Below are 27,142 nucleotides of genomic sequence, written 5' to 3'. Positions count from 1 at the left end.
TTCCATGTTATCAAGTCCACGGTTCCCCTGCACTGTGAGTTACAGGAGGGTGCCCTGGGTAATGTGAGTCCATGGCAGGTCTGGCATTCTAGTTTCTTCAGCTTTATAATTTCTCTTCTTCAGTAAAATGGAGGTGAATTATTCCTACTCACATGGTACCTCATCTGATGCATAATAGGTACCTGGAAATACTTATTCCTTGAATGAATAAACAGAAATTTAACTTTTATTATAATACAATTGAGAGCCATGCGGTCTTCAGGATGCTGTTAGCTTTCTAGTGATTTCAGTACAGCATGATTTTCTAGGCCATTCTTTTGGGAAGAAGATTTCTGCTTTTCCCTCATTTTTTGCAGATATGGTCCTCTCATAGCCCAACCGCTAACTTGGGTATCTACACATAGCTTGTAAGAAGCCTTTAGGGGTGGAAGTTGTTCTGTATGTTGGATGCTTAGCAGGTTGCATGGAAAACAGAATTGTGTGTGAACAGACTCACACCCATCCACCTTAACTTATTCCTTTGCCAGCAAATGACTCAGACGGGCGTTTTCCCTCAGGGTGACTTTCAGATGGAGTGGAGATGCAGCCCCTATAGTAACGAGTAGAACGGTTGTGGAATCGTGGCCTTCTCAAGAAGTTTATTTCTGCTTTCTGTAACCCCCTGACTTGGGCTCGTGCGTCTCCCATCCTCCTCAGGGCTTCTTCCCTTGGGTAGAATTGGGTGATGTGTTAGTTTCCAAAATAAGACCCTGAAACCTCTCATTGCAACTGCACCCATGGAGGAAGGACAAAACCCTGCTGAATCTGTGGATCAGAGGAACAGAGTCAGCATGTCAGCCTCAGGACCACCTCCCTTTGTCTGCCAGGGAGGGCAGCAGTAGCTCATATTGTGTTCTGTGGCTCATTAGCTCCAGGGTGGGCCAGGCCAGGATTGCCAGCTGGGGTTATCTTTGCATCAGTGCAGAATAAAGTACCATGCTGCTGCGGAGGCCTATTGAAGAATGAAGAATTCAAAGATGAGAGCAGTGTTTTGTTTTTTTTTTTTGAAAAACATTTTATTTTGGGGTACAACTGATAAATAATGTTGCAATAGTTTCAGCTGAACAGCAAAGGGACTCAGACATACATATATCTGTATCCATTCTTCCCCCCAAACTCCCCTCCTGCCATCCAGGCTACCACATACCACTGAGCAGAGTTCCATGGCCGTACAGTAGGACCTTGTTGGGTATCCATATTAAAATAAAGCAGTGTGTACCTGTCCATCCCAAACTCCCTGACTATCCATTTTCCCCATCCTTCCCCCACCCCCAAGCGATCATTGTGAGTCTGTTTCTGTTTAGTAAGTTCCTTTGTATAATTTCATTTTAGATTCCACATATAAGGGATGCCATACAATATTTCTTCTCCTCCATCTGACTTATTTCACTCAGTATGACACTCTCTAGGTCCACCCGTGTTTCTGCAAATGACATTATTTTATTCTTTTTTAATAGCTGCATAATATTCCATTGCATATATATGTACCACATCTTCACCTGTTCCTCTGTCAGTGGACACCTGGGTTGCATCCTTGTCTTGACTATTGTAAACAGTGCTTCAGTGAACACTGAAAAGTGACAGTCAAGTCGCTCAGTTGTGTCCAACTCTTTGGGACCGCATGGACTGTAGCCCTGCCAGGCTTCTCTGTCTGTGGGATTTTCCAGGCAAGAATACTGGAGTGGGTTGCCATTTCCTTCTCCAGGGGATCTTCCTGACCCAGGGATTGAACCCTGGTCTCCTGCACTGCAGGCAGATGCTTTACCCTCCGAGCCACCAGGGAAGCCCTTCCTGGTGAACACTGGGGTGTGGTAAAAGGGGAGAACAGTTTTGCCTGTGTCTCTGGAATCTGTCCTCAGAAAGCTGGCTCCTGCTTCCTTTTCTGGAACTAGCAGGTGTTCTGCTCAGGCCCAGTAGTTACAGCTGCCCCACAGGGGTTGGCATTCTAACAGGCTCTCCTAAGTGGTATCTAAACATTCCATTTCTAAGGCTCTTTCTCTGATGAGGGTGAAGAGTGTGATCTCGGTCTGGCTTTTTCCAACCTGCTCCTACAGGGGACTTTGAGTTAAGCTGGCCCCGTTCCCGGATCCCCTGCTTGGGCTCCTGCCGCCTGAGTGGGTGCTCACCTGTCATTCATTGTCAGTGGTTTTTCCTTTTGACAGAAGGGACTTCATGCAGTTTCAAGACATCAGATACAGGGTCAGGCACCTTCTCCTCTGGGAATTTGAATTCCTGGCGAGGGTGGTGGTGGGCTATGTGGCAAAAGTGATGGAATGAGAATTGGAGTTCTGAGGTTTGGGAACTGCTCTAAATGCTTCCAAAGGCCTTGGATAACCTATGGAAACCGTGTGTCCCTCTTCCTCGCGTTGGTGTAATCATAGCCAAGCAACCTCACAGACTGTGGAAGGAATACAAAGGATGATTAAGAAAGCATTTGGAAATATGTAATATTTTTTAAAATGGTGACTAGAATCCCCCTTTACCCATTCCTGGGTTTCCCTGGTGGCTCAGTTAATAAATAATCCACCTGCAATGCAGGAGACCTGAGTTTGATCCCTGGGTCAGGAAGATCCGCTGGAGAAGGGAACGGCACCCCACTCCAGCACTCTTGCCTGGAGAGTTCCATGGACACAGGAGCCTGGTGGGCTACAGTCCATGGGCTCGCAAAGAATCGAACACGGCTGAGCGACAAACTTTCAGTTTTCACTTTCCCCATTCCTGACCCGTTCTCACCTGAGCCCTTTCTTGCCTAGTGCTGTGTCCTTGTCCTCAAATTTTAACCTCTGGCCCTTGGCTTTCCATGGCTGCATTTGGATCTAAAGTAGCCAAACTTTGGCTTCTTCCTATGGTCTCCAGGTTTTTAGAATCTCTGTTTCTCAAGTCCTTAGGCTGTCTCTTCTAGGAACTTTTGCTTCCGTTCTTATCCAGTGAAATGCAAACCCCACTAGGCTGTATCAACATTTGGGTTGAAGTAGTTTCAGGCACCCCCTGGAAGAGTAGTTCAAATGTGTTTTCTTATTTTCACTGGGCCCTCTGCCTTCAGCTCTTATTTCTTTCCAGTTCACTCTCAACCCAACAGAAGCTGGATTGCATAATCTTATATTTAAAAAATGCTAATCAGACCTTCCATCCTCTCAGTAAAGTTAGGCATTGGTTCCTCCCGACCTTTAGAATAAAGTTCCTATTTCTTAATCTCACAGCCTAAGACATCAAGCTATCAGTAACCACAGGCCCAATTCAACAGAGATATGTATTTCTTTATACTTCTTAAGTTCCACAGTAAAAAAAAAAAAAAAAAAAAAAAAAAAGACTATTTTAATCTATTTTGGAATTTCTCAGAGAAATAGTTATTGATATATAAGTCAGTAGTTGGATTTTTTTGGGGGGGAGAGAGAGGAAAACAGAGCTGAGTAAATGCCTATTAATGCTGTGTATAGATCAGTCCTTGGATTAATAAGTCATTTGAAAGATCAGTGCTTTATATGTCTATACGAACTGATTCAAAACCTCGAGTTATACTTATCTTGATTGCATCTAGTGTTTAATCAATTGGACACTTTCAAGTAATGGGCAAACGATTTGTTGTCATACAGGGTTGAGCTCTGCTTTTCACGCAGTGAGAGTCACATTTTTATTTTAACACTTATGCAATTGATTGTCAACTTTGGAGTGATATAATCTAAATGAATCTACACAGTCCATTAGCCATTTCAGCACCTGCCCTCTTGCCAAGCTGTAGCTTTACGCTAAGCCATTGTATGCCGTGTTACATAATCCCTGCATTCATTTTCTCTACCTATTTAGCCTAAATACGTACAAGGTGACTGCATTGTCTCTTCAGCCTCCTCCTCGGTGTAGACACTCGCTATAGAAAGCAGATTTGGGGGCGGTATTAAATCTTTCTAATGGCGAGTTTGGAGAATTGAACTGGCTTAGGAACGTGTTTGTCAGTATTTGGCTTTGCAACCTTTAGTTATATTCACTATCAACTTAGTATGGTTTTCAAGGTGATAAGAAAGTGCTTGAGCTTTAGCCACTGGAAGGAAATTTAGACAGTTCAGGCTCCTAGGAGAAAAATGTCAGTTGTGAAAGTATACAAAGGAACAATTTCTTCCAGGTCCTCAGGCTTTCTCCTGGCAAGCCCCTTGTTTTCTCTTTTAAAGACTGGGTCATGCACTGCCTATGCCTCTCCTTCCTGTGACGATAAAGGGGAAAGGAGCCTATGAATTAAAAATGATATGATTTTGCTTATCTAGAGTACGATTCAGGGAGTAGCTTTCAGTGGTCTACTCTTCACTGACACGTGAAGGAGATACACGACATCTGGGGTGACACTGCCTTCTCCAGCCCAGAGAAAGGGTTAAACTGGGGAAATTCATCATTGAATGAAGAGAGTTAGAGGGTTGTGAACGGTTGCAGCAGTTTTCATTGTTGTTGTTTAGTAGCTAAGTCCTGTCCAACTCTTTCTGGCCCCTCATGGTCTCTAGCCCACCAGGCTCCTCTGTCCATGGGATTTCCCAAGCAAGAACACCGGAGTGAGTTGCCATTTCCTTCTCCAGGGGATCTTCCTGACCCAGGGATTGAACCCACCTCTCTTACTTGGCAGGTTCTTTACCACTGAGCAGATATTTGCGAAGTAATATACTCTCAAGGATGCATAAAATCTTCATTGATGAATTTGCATGGGTATTAGCATAAATATGTGTGTGGTTTGCATAGTTTTTTCTCTCATTGGTTTTATTTCTGATTTATTTACTGTGATGGCCTCTTAATGATGTCATTTTTCTCCTGTGGCCTTCTACATAAAATCAGCTCTTTAGTTTTAAATACACTGATTCCAGGAGGAAAAGAGAAATATTTCTTTTGGTGAGGAAGTGTGATTTACATGGGGGTAGGAGGAATAGGCCTCTGGCTTAGTTTATTCAAAATTTGGGATGGTTTGTAAATCAACACATGGCTCAGTGGAACCATTCCTTCCCTTTAAGCAGCAAAATAAGGGCAGGTGGTATATCCAGAATGAAGGGCGAAAGGAAACTGGTATTTGGAGAAAAGTTTAGAGGCAGCAGAAGCCCAGAGTAGGACAAACTGTCTCGTCTTGGGCAACTCACTTATTCCTGGTCATCAGTTTCTACCTTAATGAAAAAAGAATGTTTTAAGTCAGGCAATCTCTAAAATCCTTTATAGCTCTAAAATTTATTATTTTGACAGACTCCTTGGTCTAATTATGTGAAAAATATTAAGCGCCACATAGTATATTAAATAATATCCTGGGGCCTTGCTGTTCTGTGTCAGGCCTTTCCCCTTTGAAGGGTACTCGATGATTAATTGAAGCTTCTCTTTAGAAGCCCTCCTTTCCTTGCTCGTCTGTCTCGGTTCACTGGGCACACAAGGTGTAACTAAAATGTTTATGGAAGACACCCACTACTACACCATGTTGGGCGCCAAGGACAGGCATAGTAGCTGGTTGTACGCACATCCGTGTTGTTAGGAAGAGAACTTAGCGGTGATAACTGCATTGGGTTTGCCATCTTCTGCTGTAAATCAGGGTCACCTCCGGTCTACTGTACAAAAGAGCTTGTCCAGTTGAATTCTGACAAAACTATTTCTGCAGAAATGGGAAGAGAGCTAATTAAAGTAGGGCACTAGGGGATTGGATGGATGGACCTGTTTCAAAGATGTAGTGCCAAATATCTACTCTGATTCTGGGGGGACTCATTTTGGTAAAATACATCTGGCATGGTACGTGCTGAGGAGTACTCACTACTTACCTGTGTAAGCAACACCGTGGTCACTTAGAGGGGGGACGAGTCCCTTTTGCTTATAGCAGTGTGTGTGCAAACAGACATGTGCGGGTGTATACATGTCCCTGAGGCCCTCTGGAAGATACAGGACATACTTTATCTCTTTTTTCATTCTTTGGACTGTGATGTTGAGGTTTACGTTTTAATGATATGGTGATGCTATGATGAACTTAATACTATATATTGGGTGGTCATCTCTTCACATTATGAGAGTGATGATTATCTCATGATAAGAAAATATTTATTTGATTTTCCTTAAGGAGCTTACCAAAGGCTATGATGGTTGATAAGGATTTGAGTTAAGGTGGATTGGCTTTGGTTAGGTCTAGAAGGAAAAATAGAATTTCCTCAACTTTATTTTGTAGCCCCACCCCACCCCACCCCTCTTTAAAGGGAAACTGCATCTCTAAATTGTTTTATCGCTCATTTCCTTTTATCGAGAGGTACTTTTGACCAACCCTGATACGAAGTTGTTGTATAGTGGCTAAGTCGTATCCCACACTTTGCGAGCCCATGAACTGTAGCCTACCAGGGTCCTCTGTCCATGGGATTTCCCAGGCAAGAATCCTGAAGCAGGTGGCCATTACCTTCTCCAGGGGATCTTCCCCACCCAGAGATCGAACTCTAGTCTCTTGCCTTGGTAGGCAGATGCTTTACCACTGGGCCACCAGGCAAGCCATCTACTCTAAGTGGGGTTGCCTGACAAGAGGACAGATGGGAGTGTGCATGCAGAGTGTCTAAGTTATAAATCAACAAATAATTAAGTCAAATACTTTCTATCCTCTTGCCTTAAAAATAGATTGTCTAAACTACTCGGTTAAGTCAGGTTCTCATGTAGCATTTCCAGATTCCTGGGAGTTCTGCTTTGGGGAATATCAGCATAGGCAGAGCTAGCCCCTCTGGTTGGCTCTGTGGCCTTTATCCCTCCTCAGCTCCATCGCTTATCACGGGGTCTGGTACAAATGCACATGGGTTCCTCCACCCACATGGCCAAGGTCTGTGTAGACCTGTACAAATAGTCCCCAGGGCTAGTCCACTGACAAGCATGATTTGCCTTCAGAAAATTGATCCAGAGAAGAGGCCTGCACAAGCCCTGGGAACACACCTGGGGCTCTTTGGGTAGCAAATTATAGTCCCCCAGGGTCTAGAATATGGTCTTGAAAGAGAGTCTGGGTCCCCGTGGGGTACCATGTTGGCTCTGTGGACCCCTGGTCCTGTGGAGAGCTGTTGCATAGGACGGTCTGCTCAGGCCATCTCAAAGACCTTCAGGGAGTGGTCCCTTGGGATAAAAGGGAGGCATTGCTGTCTAGTGTGATATCAAAGCATATTATCAAATTCCATTCTGTTCCCTTTTCCTCATCTGCTCAGTCATTTCCTTAAGTTCAACCTCCTTTTTAGAAACCCAGTCCTGTTCCACTGGGCGCAGGACTGTACCATGGAAACCAAACTTAGCCATGTTACCGATGGATAGAAATTAGAGCCAAATCTTTCAGGGTAATTGATTTTTATTTATTGGTCAATAAAAGGTACCTGGAGCTAAAGGACGCTCTGTCAGAACAGTTAATTATCCATTCTAAACCAGCCCTTTTACAGGCATTTAAAAGCCGATATTGATGCAAAAGCAACAAAAGCCTCACTCTACTGTTTTGCATGAATTTTCCCTTTAGGTTTTTCTCTGGGAAAATTTGAAGGCAAGGCAGCAAGACTTCCTGCATCATCGTTTCAGTCTTCTGCCCTTGTGTGAACACACAGCTTCTCAGCTAGTTTCCCTGGCCCTTAGATACAAGCCTGTGGAAGAGGTGCACGGAGTGTGGTGCTGGCATCAGGCCCCTGGCAGGGCCAGTGCCCTGTAGTTGTGTGTGTTCTCCTTGGTATTTGACTTGGCTCCTGCCAGTCAAGTGTTGACCGCTCTCCCCTTTTCTTTCCCTGCAGCTCGAGAGGAGAATGTGGCCACTTTCCGAGGCTCAGAGTACCTGTGCTACGACCTGTCTCAGAACCCGATCCAGAGCAGCAGTGATGAAATCACCCTGTCCTTTAAGACCTGGCAGCGGAATGGCCTTATCCTGCACACGGGCAAGTCGGCTGACTATGTCAACCTGGCTCTGAAGGATGGTGCGGTCTCCTTGGTCATTAACCTGGGGTCCGGGGCCTTCGAGGCCATTGTGGAGCCAGTGAATGGAAAATTCAATGACAACGCCTGGCACGATGTCAAAGTGACGCGCAACCTCCGGCAGGTAATGGCTGAGGGCAGAGAGCGCCTGGAGGCTCCTCTTAGGGGGCTGGGGAGGGGGTGTGAAGTAGGTGATGGGCTAGGTTACACGCAGAAGGGTAGAGGTACCATATGGGTGAGCATTTGTCAAGCTTTCTCCCAGCCTTTACAATTTCACAAGGATAATGATTAAAATATGTTTCTCCTCTTACTTCAATTCTCCATGTGTGCTTGTTATTTAAGAAAAAAATTCAGTTGTATAGATAATAAAAGTTATAAATACTTCTTTATTCTGCTTTCTTTTTTTTATTATCTTCTTGATTACATTTGTACCTTGTATTATTGTTAAATTCAGTTAGGGACAGCATTTTATTTCTATAGCTTGGTAGATTTTCCTCCTTTGAACGTATGTTTTGTTTTTTAAGTAAGTTAGCCATTGCCCTGATGCCATGATTTTAATTTCTTCCAGAGAAAGTCTTTCTTTTTCTCTTCCTTTTGATTTACCAGCCCCTCACTGATTTTTTTATTCTTTTATTTTATTCTTTTGGTTGTTGTGTTAACCTCTAGCCTTGGAGTGAATTAGCTGGAATCTTTCTGAATTCCTTTGTTTCTCTGTTCCTTGCTGCTACGTTATTGCCCCTGTCTCTACCTCCGAGACTCTTCAGTTGACTAGGAGGCCTGGAAAGTGGAAGGACCCACATTAAAAAGTCAACTTTGGAGCAGCCTTTCCTGGTTCTGTACGTGCTTGAGAACTCCCATCGCTTGCTGATGCTATGCAGGCGACTCCGTCAGGTGACAACACTCTCAGAAAACCTTAGCCAAGTGAGGTTGCTTTCTGTTCATAACTAATAATAATCAAACAACAGCAACAATAATAATATTTCAGCAGCCCACATCAGGAAAAGATTAAAATCACTTCCTGTAAAAGTCAAGGTCTGTCCTGAGACTGCCTTTTCCAGCTTCTGTTTTCATTTGTTTTTTCTTCTTGTGAATTTGTCATTAAACCCAGTTGGACAGCCTTCATCCTTTATTAATCAGAAAGCATTATGTAAATTTCAAGAAGGTGCTTATCAAATTTTCTTCTGCAGTATGATTGATTTAATGCCTTCTGTAAACATGAAGGCATAAGAAGTGACAGGTATTTGCATATGTTTTCTGTTTGATAAAAGTGTAACTCCTTCATAATGCTAAATAAATGGAGAAGGCCCACCCACAGCAGAAACACACAATTTTCAAAACACCCATTTCTACACTTAAGCATGTCAAGGAAGCCCCAGGTTGGCTATTTTATTATATCTATGGTGCAGTTGCCAAATTGTAAGAGTTAGAGTCCCCAGACATCCTAATACACATAGATCGAACATTTTTGAATTACCATTTTATATTTCTCCTGCAAGGCCAAAGAATTCTATTGCTGACATTTTCTCTCATCATTCCTCACCTGCACTTATAGGAGAGACCCTCTCAGCTGCCAAGAGAGCCCAAGTGAAATGTCCATTCGCTAACATATAAGGGCTTGAAATGTTTGAGTTGCAGAGTCTAGACCAAAAAGTAAAATATGACCTTTTGTTGGTTTCCACTGGCTGGTACACAGTAACACCCTTCTGGCATCAGTCAGTGGAGGGGGAGATTTTCCTGTCCTGGGGAACAGAATCTGGTTGTGTTCTCACCAGCTGCTCTGCTTCTATATCTCTCTCCCACCCCACATGCTTCCTTGCCATTCTAGAATGATTTCAAATAGCCAGAAAAGGCTCACTTTGATTTCTACTAAAAACACTTCTCTCAGATAGAGTTGAGCCCTAATTCAGTCCTTTACACTGAAATGGGGACAGACCAGACTGTGATTCAAATACGGGTTGTGCTGTTTGAGTCTCAATAAGCAGAGGAAAGCCACGCTGGAGGGTTTCTCTTCCGAGTTCTGAGCCCCAGCTCCACTCTGTGCCCTTGGACAAGCCATTTAACCTTCCCACACCAATTTCCATTTGCGAGATGTTGATTACAACCCTCCCCAGCCATGTGTGGTAAATATGCAGAGCACCTTATGTTCCAGGAGGGTTATGAGCTCATCTGTGGTCTGGGTGCTAGACTCGCTGGGACACACACATGATTTACAGGCTGAGCGTTCTGTCCGAAGGTGACTGCCTCTGTCTGTGCCTAAGGATGCGGCTAAGAAGAGCTCTCAAGACAAGGCTAGTGAGGCCCGAGGGTGTTGGGGGCATTTCTTGGCAGAGGGAGTATGAATCTTTTTGAGAAAGTGCACCTAAATTCAGACCTCGTTGAAATTTGGACTGAATTTTGCATCCAAATGCAATTTATTTAAAGAGGAAATACCTCAGAAAAGCAGAGTTGACTTTGCAAAGAGAATCTTTTCAACCCTGAGTCATCTCAGATGATTATTTTTCCCATAAAATACACTTATAACAACTTTTTGAGTTCCCTAGGATACGTTTGAAGGAGTGGGAAGCCCTCGTCTATTTCAATTAAACTTAATCACTTCATGAATATTTGATAGGCTGATGGCAGCCATGTCTGCGTTTTTTGTAAGGGTGAATGGCTTCTGTGGTAAAGATTGACCTGAGGAAATTTTATTGGAATTTCCTTACCAAACGGAGCAGAGCTTTTCCCCTTTCTTCCTTCTTGGTCATCTACTCATGGTTCTGCTTTGGGGCTAAAGTCAGTGAAAGTGTTGGTTTGTTCAGTAGCTTTTAGGTTAAGTAGGGCCAAATTTGGGCTTCCCAGGTGGCCCCTAGTGGTAATCCGACAACCAATACAGGAGACATAAGGGATGGAGATTTGATCCCTGGAAAGATCCCCTGGAGGACGAAATGGCAACCCACTCCAGCATTCTTGCCTGGAGAACCCCATGGACAGAGGAGCCTGGTGGGCTACAGTCCCTAGGGTCGCAAAGAGTTGGATACAACTAAAGCGACTTAGTGCACAGGGCAAGTTCAGACACTTGATTGAGGGTTCTGAGTAATGGAGAGAATGTGGATTATTTGTTCCAAACCATCACCAGGATTAGCACCAAGGTAGTAAGGAGTTTTTGTGGGGGTTTTTTTTGCTTTGGTTTTTGGTCCATGACCTTGAGCCCAAGGTCATGACCATCCCAGGACTTGCTTGACCTCGATATGACACTTTAATCAAACCACAAGCATAAAACTGGGTTGCCCGTCTTTATCTACCTCCAGCCCACTAATTTAACATTTGAAAGCTGTGAAGAAGAGACGAATCGTGGGGCTTCTGTAATCACTTTTGACCTGCCAGTCCTCTCTGCTACCCATGCAAGGAATTGCTTCAAAGCTTAAAAGACATTCCTAACGAGGAATGAGGGGAGCACGATGCCAACAGCAGGCATTCCAGCAGAGTAAACCAAATAATGGCATCATTGGATAATGACGAAGACTCGAACTATTTTGGCACATTCTAACGACACAGTTCCTGTAACCCAAGAAGGCAGGAAAGAGAAGAAAGTTCCCCTCCTGCCTCACAAAGGCACCCCAAGTCAAGGCAGTTGTGGATCTTTAAATTACCTCTGGAAATGCAGAGTGAGCTACATTATATGGCCTTCATCTGCCCGATGTGAACAGGAAACATTCTAAGCTCTTTTTGTTCTAGGAGAAGGTCATGATCGTCCACGCATGTAGTCAGAGTCAGATGTGAAAAATAAAAAGTCCCCAAAGTACGGGTATTTCAGCTCTATTTATCGATTTACCGAAGTTCAATGATAAACTTTGGGGGTCTTTTCTTTCAGGAGAGGTGGATTGTATATGTGCTGAGGGTGGGAAGGGCTTGGGGGCAGTGTTCATTCAGAAGAGCCCTTGGAAAGTAAGTATGATGCTACTTCCGACCTGGGTGAGGTCCCGTCTGGTGGTGTTTGGGAGAAGCGGGAGTTACGGACGACAAGGTGGGCTGCAGCTCCTTTCCTGGCTGCGAGCCTGGCGCCAAGGTTTTCCATAGAGTCCTGGTCTCATTGTCTTCCCTCACTCTCTTTTTCTGTGTCGGGTGCCTTTTTTTTGAAAAACTAACCCAAGATCATTCATGCGATGTGTCATTTTACTAACCGACTAATGTACTAACACCCTAACGACTCATCTTTGTTTTTAGTTTTTTTAATTAACAATCGTTCTGTTCACAATTTTTTAATTTCCTTTCTTCCCCCTTTTCCGCAAAGCACTCAGGCATCGGACACGCTATGGTAAACAAACTACATTGTCTGGTAGATATCATTCTTATTGTCTCTTTTTTTGGGTTTGCCGTGTGTTGCCCCCCTTTTCCTCCCCAAACCCCCCTTTTATCCTCTTTAGACTTGTTTCTTTTTTAAATTTTTTGTTGTTGGTGTTGAATGAAATACAAGCCTTTCTTTTTCTTTAAAAAGAAAATGGAAGGGGATGCATCTGTCCTGACAACATTTGGATGACTTTGGTTGGGACAGTTTCCTTTTCTCCACTATTTTTTTTTTTTTTTCCTAAAAAAAAATTTTTTTTAAATAAATATTCTTTGTGTAGCTAAATTCATTTTGTTTTCTTATTTTGCAACTTCCAAGTTACAGACTAGGGACAACTGAGATTTCTATTGAGGACTTTCTTCTCTCCGTGTCTTCCTACCCCCTCACTCTTCCAACTTTCTTCCTCCCCCACCAACCCCCAAACTCCTGAATCCCCCCTTTTTCATTCCCTTTTGTGTGGCCGTGGCGGCCACAGGTGATCTGGGGAGGAAAGTACTCTGCTTCCTGTGTTCTTCCTTTCCCTTCTTGCTCCTTACTTCCCGCCTCGGCCAAAGGGAGCTCCGCCAATTGTGTTCTCCATCCAAACTCTGCATGGCATGTTCCTGTCTTGTGAATCCCCCATTAGCATCAGAACCTGTCTCCTCATTTTCCTCCTCGCTACTAACAACCTACCAGTCATCAAGCCTACACCACTTTCTTTTCTCTCTCTCTCTCTTTTTTTTTTTTTTGTCTCCACCCTTCTTCGTTCTCCTCTCATCCTTCATATATTTTGGGGTTGGGTTTGGACTTTTTCTTTTCTTTTTTGTGTTAGTAGGGGAGGTGGCAGGTAGGGGAAAGATGACCCTTTGGTGTTGAGTGTGTTTTCTTTCCTCACTTCCATCTTATTTTTCAGTTGATTTAGCGCATGTAGGTGTGAAGTGGATTTTGGTTCTTTTCTTTCATTCTCTGCACCCGGTCCCACGTCCCTCCCTTCTGTTCTTCTGCCTTCTCTCTTGGCTCCAGATAAGTTCCGCATGGGTGTGTCAGCGTAAGGTGCGTGCATGCTCTGGGGCCTCATCTTTTCTCTGCACCCTCTGCTCCTTTCATGGATGTTGGGTGTATGGGTGCTATTTCTTTCTGGTGGGCATTATTATTATTATTTTGGCTCTCATGCCTCATCATTCCTTTCTTTTTGTTAGCATTGCCTTTTTGGTTTGGGTCATTTCTTCCCTGGGTGGTGGTGATGGCAGTCAAGGGAGGACAGGGGTTGATGTCCTGGGTAGTCCACAGCATGTATCACCCATGACTCATCAAACTCAAGACCCTTTTCCTTCCCTCCCTGAATGCATGTTTGTCAGTGTGGTGTGAGCCGGAAAGGAAACAAATTAAAAAAAAAAAAAAGAAAAAGAAAAGAAAAAAAGAAACAAAAACCATCAACAACCAAAGACCAACCCCCTAACAAACCCCATCGTCTAATGTCTCCTTTGCTGTTTCTCACGACCACTGTAAATTACAATCGTTCAAAAATAAGCCATCATTTTACCAATGAACCGAGACAAGTGGTGTCGTCTGAGGATAGTTCCATTTTCTAGCCTGACTGAAGAGGGCATTGGGTAGAGCGAGCCGCTCAGCTTGGTAGTTCTGAGAAACTCTCCCGGGGGTCTGCAGGCGAACATTGGAGGCTTGGGCCACAGGGAGGCAGACCAGAAAATGGAACTTGGCTGCACATATCAAAATCAAACCAAAATTAGAAATAATACCTCACCCAAATCTTAAGAAAGTGATGCCACAGGTAGGGCAAGCCCCCGGATTTTGACAGGACCTTAAGGTCATTGTTGGGATTTCTTTTGTCCCTGTGTCCCTCCACCAGGTGACCATCTCTGTGGATGGGATCCTTACCACGACAGGCTACACTCAAGAGGACTACACCATGCTGGGCTCAGATGACTTCTTCTACGTGGGAGGAAGCCCAAGTACCGCTGACTTGCCAGGCTCCCCCGTCAGCAACAACTTCATGGGCTGCCTTAAAGAGGTGAGTTCACCCATTCCGTTTAATACGCTGACTGTCTAAGCACAAGTGAAATTTCCAGTTCAGTGACTGACTCTGTCGTCTGATCTATGAGGTCAAAAGTTGTAGCAGAAAAGACTCTGGACTTGGAAGTGGAGGCCCCGGGTTTTGATCCCAGCTTGGCCCGGTTACAGGACCATGGGTTTGCCACTTAAATACCCTGTGATTCTGTATGCTCATCTAACTAATGAATCACCTGATCCCCACAGGTAGCTGTGTTTTATAAATGAAATTAAACAACTCAGATGAAAGGACTTTGAAGTCACGAGGATATAGACCTGTATAAAGTTTGATTTTGTACTTTCGACTCGGCAAGTCAGGAAGCCTTAGCCAAAAGTGGCTCCATTTGCAGCTGTGTGTCTTGTCTAAAACATAACATACGTATTACTTTACCTTTGCTGAACTTGGTGTTCCCAAGAGTCTCATTATTGAGATCAAGAAAAATTCTTGGAATGTAATATTAAGGCCCAGAAAACTGGTTTTTCTTTTTTTTTTTCCTCCTGGAGAGCTAGTAGCAGCTATGAGAAAGCAGTGGGGTTTTGCCATTACTCATTTATTACTATTGTAGCTGATATGTTGAGACCTCTGTCTGAGAGCAAGGGAGCTTGAGTCAAGTGTAAGTTCAATCTCTAAGGTCAATTGTTGAGGCAAAAGAAATCAGACTTGATTTGCTGGATTCTTTCAGCAAACAGTGTCATCAGCACAGGGCACTGCCTTTTCTTTTGTTTAATCTAAGCTAAGCTTGATTGCCTAAGATAGCTATACCATTCCCCTGGGGAAATTCCTTGAGACGCTAACAGTGTTCTTTCTTGTAAATAAAGATCCCTTGTGACATGTTATGAGTCTCCTCTCGGAGCACATGTTTCATTCTTATTCTGGTTACTTGAAATTGGTTGCATATCAGTCACATATGAGATAGCATCATGCATGGACTCGCTCATGCCCCTCAGCTGTGAGCCGTGTTAGAGGGGAGTTGCATCTGTCATGTGCGGCATAGAGCAAGTGCATAGTAAGTACGCATTAAATGGATGAACTTATCAAATAATCATTGGGTACCTTTTTTTTTTTTTTTTTTGGCTATAACTAAATATAAAGGCTTTTGTAAACCATGATCTGCATATTTGAGGAATTTATAATATGGGAAGAGAGATGAAACTTCTCAGGGAACAGTTACAGTTCAGGACACTGTGTGTGCAGTGCCACAGATGAAATGCTCTAACTGAGCAGAGGAAGTGATACATTTTAGGTGGGAGTCAGTGTTGGAGAAGAAATGGTGTTTGAGCTGGGCCTTGCTGCAATAAACCATGTGTACATTGAGAGGAAGGGGTAAGACAGAGACGTGCCAAAGAGGGGAAAATCCAGGTACAGCTTTGTATTGTTCTTGGTCTGAAGGAGAAATGACAGGAGAGAACTCATAGTATGTTTTCCTCTCTGCTGGGTATGACCTAGCCTTCTGCTGACCACGGGGACCACACAGGTCATTCCTGATGTGGTTGCGGTAGACATAGCTCGCTTCTTCCCTGGGATTTACTCCCATTTGAGGAGGATAAAGGTATAAACTTCTCAGTGACTAATGAACCTTGAAGGAGTCTTAAACACTGTTAAATCACACTCCATTGGAATTGCCCTCTCATCAGAAATAGATGGCCGTGTTCTGTTTCCTCGCTGGTGGCTCAGGAATGAATGAGGCATTGAACACTGTGCAGAGCGCATCCGTTTATGTAGTGAAACAGCCCTGAACCACCTGGAGTCTCTCCAGGACAGCATCTGGGGGGTGGCCTCTAGGAATCATCAACCCCCTCCACTGCCGCCCCCCCCCACCCCAGAACACAATTATGCTTTTTGAGACAAGGAGACAATTTCCCAACTGCAAATCTATCAGTCAAGAAGGATGCCCCTGAATATTTTGAAACAAGACTCATAAAAGTATGAAGATATCTCCGATGGTTTTATCCATGGAGAGCCTAAAGTAAATAAAATTTACACACACACATACCACTCTCTCCATGTAGAGAGCAGACAGCTTCAAAAGTCTGTGAAAAGTAGCACATAATAGCTTAAAAATTAAAGATAGTTCTGAAAAGCAGTGTCAATGACAGAAATAAAAATAACATCTTTTATTTATGTGTAAATAAAAATATACACATCTTAGCTAGTAGCTAAACAGAACTTAAAGCCAGATCATGTCAGACGGAATTCTAAAACAGTTAAGGAAATGGTAAGCAAAACTAGAACTTAACCTAAATTTTTGGCCCATCTCTCCTTTACATATATGAGATAGTCTTTCTAAGGGACTTGGGAGGCTTTCTCATTTGTCTGAATGTTTTAAACAGATAACTTTGAGTCTCATGAAATCCTAGCATATTATTTCTTTCCATTTAATCATTGAAATTCACTTTTCTGTGGGCAAATGTAGTAAATTCTTGTTCTTGGCATTTCTTCTTGACAGTTTAGTAAACAATAAAAGCTCCCAGCTCTGTTGGGACTTTGCTCCTTGATAAATCCCACTTACCCACTTCAACCATTTCCCTTTAGGACAGTCTGCAGTTATTTTCCAACTTCTTCTTCCCTTCTCTCTCTCTTTCTTCCCCTTCCTGTCATCTCTGGCCATTTGTGGTTCTAGGAGCTGGGTGCTTTTATGTGTTTTTGTTTGTTTCAAAATGGGGACCTGGGGAAGACATTATGGATTTATATTTTGGACCATTGATAGTTTGTAGCACAAAGTTGTTTTTATCTTTGGAACTACAGTTACTTTACTCAAAGTTAAGTTCTGGCTCCACACTTGGGTCAAAGCATCTGTGGATTTCACCTGTGTGCACAGCTCCTAATTTGATACCAGTGTAAAAGCATGACATGATCCAATTATTGTGTTCTACTTTGCACGCCCTAGTTATCAATTCAAGGTTTGTATCCACTTAAACATCACAAAATCCATACTTGTTCCTCTTCATGTTTTTGTGTTTTAATGTGTCTGTCTGTCTTTTGTTCTTGCTGTGTCCACAGCTCCTAGAATGGTTCTTAGCACCTAGTGGGCTCTCAATAAATATTTGCTAAATGAAATCTCATGTTTGTAAGTGAAGAAAAAAAACAAAAACCTCTAGATAAATGCTCTTAGGCACACTTGCCTATGTGACTTTCTTGGAATCATTAAAGAACATCCTGGCATGGCAATAGTTGAATCTTTCAGGAACTTGCCAGCTATCTGATATGAGAGAGATGTTACATAAAAAGGCCCAGCATGGCTAAAAGAAATATGTTGGCACCCCTTCTGGGAAGAACAGGATTGAAAAGACTTTGAGGAGCCATCATAGTATAAATGAAAAGAATGCCAAGTTTAAAAATCAGAAAACCTGGTTAGGAATTCCAGCTTTCTTACTTCCTGTATGGCCTGGAGTAAGCCACTGATCTTAATTGAGCCTCAGTCTCCTAACCCATAACATGGAGATAATAAGACGTCTGTTGTGTTCTTAAGAACGAATGGAATAATGTACGTACAAGTGGAACCATACATAAATATACAATGAAGTTTTGCTACAATAATTGTGATTAAGGATTATGTAATGATTCTTATAAAACAGTTTGTGACTATAAATGTAAGCATAAGTGAATATTCATTATCACATGCAGTGTCTGCATTTCCCATATTACCAAGTCACTGTTTGGGGGGAGAACAACTTTATTCTGAGGTTCGCCTTACTAAAATTCTCTTATTTTCACTGAAATAGGGATCGTCCATCTCACCCACACTCAGTCTTTACCTAGTCTGTTGCCTTTGGAAATTTCTTTGACACCTATCAATCTCCCTTCTATTAAAATGTGAGCTCCATGAGGACAGAGGCCACATCTGTTCACAGGTGTTTCACGAAACACCTAGAAGAGTTCTTGGCTTAAAATAATGCCTTCAATAAGCATATCTGGAATGAATAATTAATTAATGAGCAGACCTCATGGAGCTCTAAAATCTGAAATTTGGATCCACAGGTATATGCTAAAAACCTACAATATGCCAAGGATATGCTAAGATACAAAGATGCATCAGAATCCTTACCTCAGGGGACCTCACAGTTAGTGGGGGACACACAGATATATTTTCAAGAAAAAGCATTTAATGCACAAAAAGAGGCATTCCCAGGTGCAGTGGGGCTGCTGAGAAGAACTTAGAATATCACAGGGTTCAGGAAAACTCTGGAGGCAATGATGCCCAAGAAGAAGACAAACAGAAATGAACAGGGAAAAAGTGATGCTCTGGGGTGACAGGGCAACATGAGCAAGGGCCAAGAGACAGCAGATCGTGGTGTCTGGGCAAAGAACTTGCAGACGGTTTGCCAATGTCCGGGAACAAAACACAAGATCTGGAGTTTTGACGAAGTATCAGCAGAGTTAGTTAGGGGCTAAGTCATGCTCTACCCTTGGACTTTGGGTAATGGGGAGCCATGGAAGGATCTGAAGCAATAGAATGACATGGATTAACCGGTTGTCCATCAGGCTTTAAATTCCCTGACAACTGGTTAGTCCTTCTGCTGCTTCTACTTGTTTTATCTTTCTGTCCCAGGGTGCTGAGGAGCAGTCAGAAGGCTAGTCCGTTGGCTTTAGCCCTGGGCGAGGAGAGTGAGTCTCTGGATCGTCAGGTTTCTGCAGAAAAGTGCTTCCTTCTGACTCCCATTTCATTTTCCAGTGATCTTCCCTGTCAGGACATATGTTTATCCTTTCCTCTGTCCTTGGCATTCCTGAGCTCTTGTAGGATGAAGCACGGTGCAGGAGAGGAAAGCTAAGTTCAGTGCTGAGTTTCAGGGTCAGCGTCTCTATCATCAGGACCAGGGGGCCAACTCAGGCCCATCAGAGTTTCCTCCTGTGTTGTGGGATCCGGTCCTTTCTACCCCATCCTCAAGCTGTTACCTCTGCACTGGTATATTGCTTCTCCATTTGCCCCTCATTTGCCCAAGGGGAAGCTCATGCACTGCCGAACCCTCTAAGATTAGCCAGTCTAGCTCACTTCTCCTTTCTGATGGCATCTCTAGTGGGGAGGAAGGAAAGCAGGAGAACGGGGGGAAGTTAACACATATTTAAAGGAAAAAGGATTGGGTAGACCATCATTGCGCATATTACATTCCACATCCCTTTGTGATTATTAGCCATTTAAAACTGAATGGGATTTTGCAGCCAGAGATAGTCTCTGAACAGATGATTAATGGTTTAATCTGTAATAACTTTACATTTTATAGAACCCTGATAGGAGTCCACATCTGGTGAGCCAAGCTATTTAAGGCGGTGTTAATTCTGTTAATTGCTATACGTTTATTTGAATTGCTAGCACCTGCGGGCTTTGGGATAATGTGTTTGTTGTTGCTTTTGAAAAAAAAAATACTTATTTTATCTAGTCTCACTGTCTTTTGCTGCTATCTATTATTTGATCACAATTTTTCTTCTGGTTTCTCTTTTGTATTGTCCTCTTTTTACTTCCTATACCTTTTCCCCCTACCCCATTCTCATTTTCCTTGACCTTATGCTTCTCAATCTTTTGTTTTGGTATCCTTCATGATTTCTCCGGTGATGCTAAACCATTCTGTCCATAACCAGGTAAATTTAGGCCATGGCATTGGACCTAAAACTTCCCTTTTCCCTAGGGTCAGAAGAGGTTGGAAAATGGGAGGAGGGTTGGCTTTAGGAAGCACAAATCCAGGTTTTGAGTCTTGCCTAGACTTGTTCCTTACCAGCTGCAAGACTCTCAGCATGCTACTCGACTGCTCCCAGACTCAGCTTTTTGTCAGATAATAATAATTCAGGCATTTTTATATCAGATCAGATCAGTCGCTCAGTCGTGTCCGACTCTTGGCGACCCCATGAATCATAGCACGCCAGGCCTCCCTGTCCATCACCAACTCCCGGAGTTCATATGGCGGGGGGTGGGGGGGGTCGGGGGGGGCAAATGTGGTAAAAAGTGGAAGTGCTTAGTAGACTGTAGAGCACTGTGCAAATGCCAATGTAACTGTTTATGTTATTAAATGAAACCAAACTGATCTGTTTAAGGAATCACTTGCTGCTCTTTGCTGTTTCTGCAACTAATAATAATAATAAAGATAGCAGAAGATGCGAGAGTCCAATTACTTTAATAAAAAGAGCATCTGAATTAGAACCTGGCCACCAGGTCCATTTCTGGTACTGATAACTCCTCTGTGGACACCCATGTCTTGATCTGTCAAATGAGGATTGTTATCACTGTCACACCAAACATACCCTACCAAGGAGCCCTTCTAACGTAGAAAGACAAATTGGATAGCAACACATAATTTATTTCTCTCCTGTTCGGAAGATATGCAGAAAATCAGGGTATGGGTTTGGAGGAAAGAAGGCTTTGGCAGAATGGAAGGGCCGATAACAAAAAGGAGACAGAGAGGAACAAGATTCCAACAAGGTAGAAAGAATTAGAGACATGAATCAGAATCTGGGAAACGGGAAGAAAGCAGCAGCAGAAGACACAAAAGAGAAACTGTGTCTCAGAAGCTGTCTATTGTGTTGACCATAGAAATTGCCATTTTCCTGGGTTAAAAAGTCAAACATTGACAATGTCATGTGATCCAGTTTAAGAATGAAAGTTTTGGACTTCCCTGGTGGTCCAGTGGCTAAGAAGCCGCCTGCCAATGCAGCGGACGTGGATTTGATTCCTGGTCCGGGCAGATCTCACGTGCTGCGGGCAACTACGCCCGTGAGCCACACGGACTGAGCTCACACCCGAGCCCACACACCGCAAGGAAGAGCAGCCCCCTCTCGCAGCAACTAGAGGAAGCTGTGCCCACCAAGGAAGACCAAGTGCAGCCAAAATAATCAATAAATACATTGAGAAAAAAGAATGAAAGCGTTTTTTAAAAAAGAGAATTAATTGGATCTTCTTGAATTAGGGCTTCCCTGATAGCCCAGTTGGTAAAGAATCTGCCTGCAATGCAGGAGACCCCAATTTGATTCCTGGGTTGGGAAGATCCTCTGGAGAAGGGATAGGCTACCCACTCCAGTGTTCTTGGGCTTCCCTGGTGCCTCAGCTGGTAAAGAATCTGCCTGCAATGCAGGAAACTGGGGTTCAATCCCTGGATTGGGAAGATCCCCTGGAGAAGGGAAAGGCTACCCACTTTCTGGCCTGGAGAATTCCATGGATGGTATAGTCCATGTAGTCGCAAAGAGTTGGACACAACTGAGTGACTTTCACATTCACTGAAAAGAGATTAATTTCTGGATTACCAGAAGCTGAAACGGGCAGGGGAGAGAATGGCATTCAGTGTCACAGAGGAGGAGTTGAAACCCTGAGCTACTGAGGATTCATGATGAATATGGGGCTTATGTCACAGAGGAGCAAGGTGTGAGCACTTAGCCCAGGGTGGCTGTAAGAAAGCAGTGAGAGGCTGAGAAAGAGTATCCAGAGGGTGAGCCTTCCTATACTCAGTACTGCAGCGCTGTCACAAACAGGGAGAGGCTCTTCAGTTAATGCTGGAAGAAAATGTTAAAGGGTGGTTTGCTCCTTATAATTGATGGGCTATTGGTGGAGAACTAAGATAGGAAAAACATTTTTTTAAGAGACCTGATACTCACTTTCCCTCATTTCAATGACCGTTTTCTTGATTTTCATTCTCCCTTATGTTCAGTCCAGTGATTTAATGTCATTGATTCCTTCCTGGCTCCCTTGGTGAGCCTGTGAGCTCCCAGTCCATCAGGAACTTCCATTCCTCTGGCTGTGCTTATTTTGTTCATTGCTGGACACCTAACCCAGTTTGTATCAGGGACAGATATTCAGTTTCAGGACTTTGTATCTTGTAGGGAAGTACTTCTCCTTTTGAGCTGCAACTTGGGATGGTATAGGATTTGAGCTTCTGGCCACCATCTTGCCACCCCATTGGGACTAAAAATGAAGCTAGAATGGAGCAAAGCAGAGCTAAAAGATGGGGAGAAACTAGGTTCTGGTGTCACTTTTGAGGCCCTGGATAAAACATTGTTCCACCTAGACCATCCCTGACTTTCCAGCCATGGTTGAACACATTCCTTCTTTTGTCTAAACCAGCCTGAGCTCGATTTTCTATCATTTGCAACAGACCTCTAAGTTATGTGAAAGAATTCCTTATTGCTATTTTACCCCTGTCTTCTCTGATAAGAAAATAGGTCTTTGGCCAGGAGAAGATTAAGTTAAGAAATTTAATATCAGAGCTTGTTAAGTAGCACCTAATTGCCGTGCATTACTTTAAATTTCTTGACTTAGATGAATGATACAGAGAGAATTTGAAAGTAAGATTTTTGAAATCCAGTTGATAGTTTTTGAGAAACTGTAGAGAATGGAGGAGGTTCCTAATGACGAAAGACGGAAAAAGTGTAGATCCTGCATGCTATGGGCTTATGAGCTTCGGTGGTATCTGAGGAAGATTTTGAATTTCATAATGAACAGAAGATATGAGCCCACAGAAGAAAAAAAGAGAACTGTAGTAATTCACTAAAAACAAACCTAGAAAACTAAACTCACAAACATTATTCAAAATTGTTGCTATCCTTAAAGCTCAGAAAAGTACTGTGGACCTAGCTTTACTAAATATCAGCAAGGCATTTGACAATACACTTTGTGATATCCTCATCAACAAGATGGGGAAAAGGGATTGGATATAAGAGCTATTCAGTAAAGGAGTAACTCTTTAAATAAACAACTGAATCCTGATGAACGGGTCTTACATGGAGGTTTCTGGTGAATGCCCAGTGCTTTGTCTTACTCAGCATTTATATTAGGAGCTTGAGGGAAGGTAGGAGAGAATGCTCATCAACCGTGCCAGTGGCACGGAGCTGAGAAGGATAGAAGTTATTTGCCTATGTGTTCTGAGTCTGAATTAATAAAAGTGTGAAAACAAAAGAGATTACGGCTCTATAGTATAATTGATTGGCTGAGAGAGTAGAGTCTGTAGCTAGAGTTCTGATCCCACTAGCTGTGGCATGCTGGGCAAGTTCCTTAACCCTCTTTGCACTTTACTTATTTTTTGAGTGGGGAGAATATACCTACTTGATAGGGTTCTTGTAAGTATCGACTGAGATGATAATCGTAAAATCCTTAGCACCATGCCTGGCATACAGAGAATGTTGGGTAAGTTGCATTTATCAGCATCATTGTGATCAACATTGTGTGACAATGTGGTTACTGGGAATACTTTTCTGCAGTTCCAGATGATAAGCACTTAAATGTTTAGCTGACTAATTGACAGATTAGAGCGTGTTTACAGCTGAGCTATGAAAAAGATAACAGTGTACTCAAGAGTCTGACATCAAAACGAGTTGACTGATGGATCCAGAAACACTTAACCTGAGGGAAGGATGCCTGAGCCCATGGGTTGAGAGCTGTCTTCATACTCGAAGGACTGTCTTATGGATGTGGATTTAAATGTGGTTCATATATCCTTAGGCAGAAGCATTAGGGCAAGTGAGTGGAAGCTGGTACTAAATACAAGGCAATCATTTCAATGAGAGCTAGTCAAAGCTACTTTTAAAATAATGTTTTCTCTCTTACTCAAGGCATCCAAGCAAAGCACCAAATGAATAGCCAGTCTTGATTTTTCTAGCTTCCTTCTAAACATAAGATTCTATATACATACATATATATAGCCACTAATTTTTAGATTCTGTTCCCTTTAGGCCACTGTGATGACCTGTATTGAGTATTGTGTAGAGTTCCCTGTGCTATACAGTAGGTTCTTATTACTTATCTGTTTTATATGTAGTAGTGTTTATATGTCAATTCCAGTACTCCAATTTATCCCCCATTTCCCCCCTTGGTGGGCTCCCCTTGTGGCTCAGCTGGTAAAGAATCCAACCTGCAATGCAGGAGACCTGCGTTCGATCCCTGGGTTGGGAAGATCCCCTGGAGAAGGGAAATACTCTGGCCTGGAGAATTCTATGGGCTGTATAGTCCATGGCATCACAGAGTCAGACACTTTCCCCCTTGGTACCTATGAGTTTAGTTTCTACATCTGTGACTCTTTCTGTTTTATAAATAGGTTCCTTTTTACTATTATTTTTAGATTCCACATATAAATGATGTCATGTGATATTTGTCCTTTTATGTCTGACTTTCTTCAACTCAGTATGACAATATGTGTATCAAATTATTATATTGTACATTTTAAGCTTATACAGCATTAAATATCAATCATACCTCAGTAATGCAATTACTGAAAAATATTTAAAAAATCCCCCAAACTCACATAAGATCCTATAGCTCTATAGAAAGTGAGCCTTCTGAAAAGAATGAGACTAATTAGACCAGATTGACTGAAGACTTTCCTGATTAATCTCCAAAGCAGTTGACTACACGTGTCCCACAGAGACTCAGGGTTGCCCTTGTGGCAGGATTTGAGGTTCCCAGCCACTGTCATCACTTATTAGTCACTTACAATTATTTCTCTTTCCTCAGACCTTCCTGGGCATCATCTCCATAACCATTATAACCACAGCAATTATAATCATAATAACAATAAAGAAAAACAGTTACTGAGCACTTAACAATGTGAATGCCTGTGAAGTATGGGTCTTTGTGGTTAAGTGCTTTGTATATATTTCCTAATTTAATCCTCACAACAAACTTCTGAGGTGGATTCTGTTCTCATTGCTAATTTGATTGGAAAGATAATGGGTGCTTGGTCCAGGGTCCCTCCTTTAGCAAGGCTTGGAGCTGAGATCTAAACACTGTTGCTTTCTGGACTCCTACTTTCTCGTCTCTACCAACTCAGTCGAGAGACTTGGTGAAGAAGGAAAAGAAAAGGCTTTTCAGGAAAAGGTTGGTAATTCTGCGGCTCACCCCACTCTAGGGAATGGCCTCTCACTTCTCTTTAGAGGCTTCACTTCAGAGGAGAGAGAGGTCATGTAATTTGGCAAAAACGTCTTGCTGGGAGACTGGACACAATTGCCTATTTCTTTTACCTTGCCACTGATTGTTCTGAGCAGAAGGCAGTTTTTGCTTGATTTCCAACTCTGACTGGACAAATTGATATCGCTTAACCTGTTAATGGAGGAATGATTTTCATTATGGGACATGAGTGGGAAGTGGCTCCTCTTGGCATAAACGCCAAGCGACGGAACACCTTTGTCTTGAGATGGGAGTGCGTCTGTCCTTTTATTCCTTCCTAATATGTTCTGTGAAGTTGGACTTATTTGCTTCCAATGCCCTCAGAAAGCCAGAATGAGGAGCTTTTTAGGCTTATAATGAATTTTCAGGCTGATTCTGGGCATCTCTCATTTAGTTTTGCCATCTTTTTTTTTTTTCCCCCTCTTCAGGATAAATTCAGTGGAACTCATTGCTTTCTAAAAATGTCACTTATTTACAGCAAATGTAATCTACCACAACATTCCCACAGAGACAAAATCTCTTGTGTCTTCAAATGCCTCAGAGGAGACAGAAAAAGTAGTCTTTGTACACATACACCTACAGGGATAAAGTCATCATTGAGCTTATTAATTAGCTAATGCTTTTTAAAATTGCTTTGCAAACGCTGAAATGACTCTGACATTAACATTACGTGCTTTTGTAACCTCGTGTTCCAATCCCCCATATGGACAGAATGCCACGACTATTTTCTGCATAAATTTCAAGAGAGGTAGTGGGACATATTTTCTACTTGGCACATCAGTGGCGATGCAGCGGGATGCACGCCAATTATTGACCAATAAAATTCTCCATCTTCCCCCTCCTCCAGCTTCTCCCTCACAGCCAGTACCCGCAGATGGTCCATCTCATACACTGGGGAGAAAATGGGACTGCTTTCACTTTTGCTTGGTCAGTTCCTCTCTCTCCACTTGTAGATTTACCTTCAAAGATAGTGGCTCAGTTGGTAAAGAATCCGCCTGCAATGCGGGAGACCTGGGTTCTATCCCTGAGTTGGGAAGATCCCATGGAGAAGGGAAACACTACCCACTCCAGTATTCTGGCCTGGAGAATTCCATGGACTGTACAGTCCATAGGGTCACAAAGGGTTGGACATGACTGAACGACTTTCACTTCGCTTCACGGGAAAGATAGTCATCCCTACCTTCTCTTCTCCTGTCTTATAGGATGAGCTCTCCTTTTCTCTGAGTGTAACTGCTGTTCTCTTCTGCCTCTTTTGAGATTTAGCCCTTTTAGGGAATCTCTCCCTTTTGGTTACCTTAGCTCTTCTCTACACCTCTTTTCTATTCCCTCAACTAGAGATATGCTCAAAATCATTTTCTTGATCCTGTCTCCTGCTGAACCTGTACCTTAGCTCATTCCCTGTTACAAGCAAAAACTTCTTAGGAAAATTGCATATGTGTTCCACCTTCTCTACCTTATGGTTACTCTATACCCTCTACAAGTGCATGCCGTACACTGAAGCACTACACTTGTCCGAAACACTTGAGCAGAATTATCTGTGGCTTTGTCTTGCTTAAGCTAGGAACACTTTACTGTATGATCTATGATGCTCAGTTCTTAATTGCATTGTGTTCTAAGTGCTATTATACTTTATACTACATTGTATTGTATTTTAATGATCCTCTGCTTGTAAGTTTCCCCAATAGTATGAGCTTCTGGAAGGCAAGGACTAGGATTTCTACAGATTGAGTACTCACTGTAGCATTAGACATAGGTCCTGGCACATGCGTATCTGGAAAATATTCTTCAAAAAATAGATATTTGTGAATATTAGTAATAACACTATTGCTTTACATTTGCAATGTCTGCTATATCCATTTTCTCAACAGTGTATCATTCACTCACTTCTTCGTGACTGCAGTAAATACTCATGGAGCGCTCTAAGTGTTGGAGTTTGTGGTAAATGAGACCCTGTATGAGATCC

At 42.8% G+C, this 27,142-nt stretch overlaps 1 protein-coding gene across 11 annotated transcripts in view; it reads left to right on the top strand.

Moving 5' to 3' along the window:
- NRXN3 (neurexin 3) overlaps positions 1 to 27,142 on the top strand; it is a 1,787,606-nt gene that overhangs the window by 459,181 nt on the left and 1,301,283 nt on the right. For all 11 annotated transcript variants that reach the window (XM_086319413.1, XM_086319414.1, XM_086319426.1 and 8 more), the window contains 2 exons: positions 7,773 to 8,074; positions 14,124 to 14,285. In XM_086319413.1, the coding sequence (XP_086175539.1) occupies positions 7,773 to 8,074; positions 14,124 to 14,285 (464 nt within the window). The remainder of the gene's footprint in view (positions 1 to 7,772; positions 8,075 to 14,123; positions 14,286 to 27,142) is intronic.

This window comes from Bos grunniens, chromosome 10 (assembly GCF_055505025.1).
Source record: "Bos grunniens cultivar Pamir isolate PY7600 chromosome 10, Bosgru_T2T1.0, whole genome shotgun sequence".
Lineage (NCBI taxonomy): Eukaryota > Metazoa > Chordata > Mammalia > Artiodactyla > Bovidae > Bos > Bos grunniens.
The sequence above is the reverse complement of the archived record's forward strand: the minus strand, read 5'-3'. Positions and strand labels throughout refer to the sequence as shown.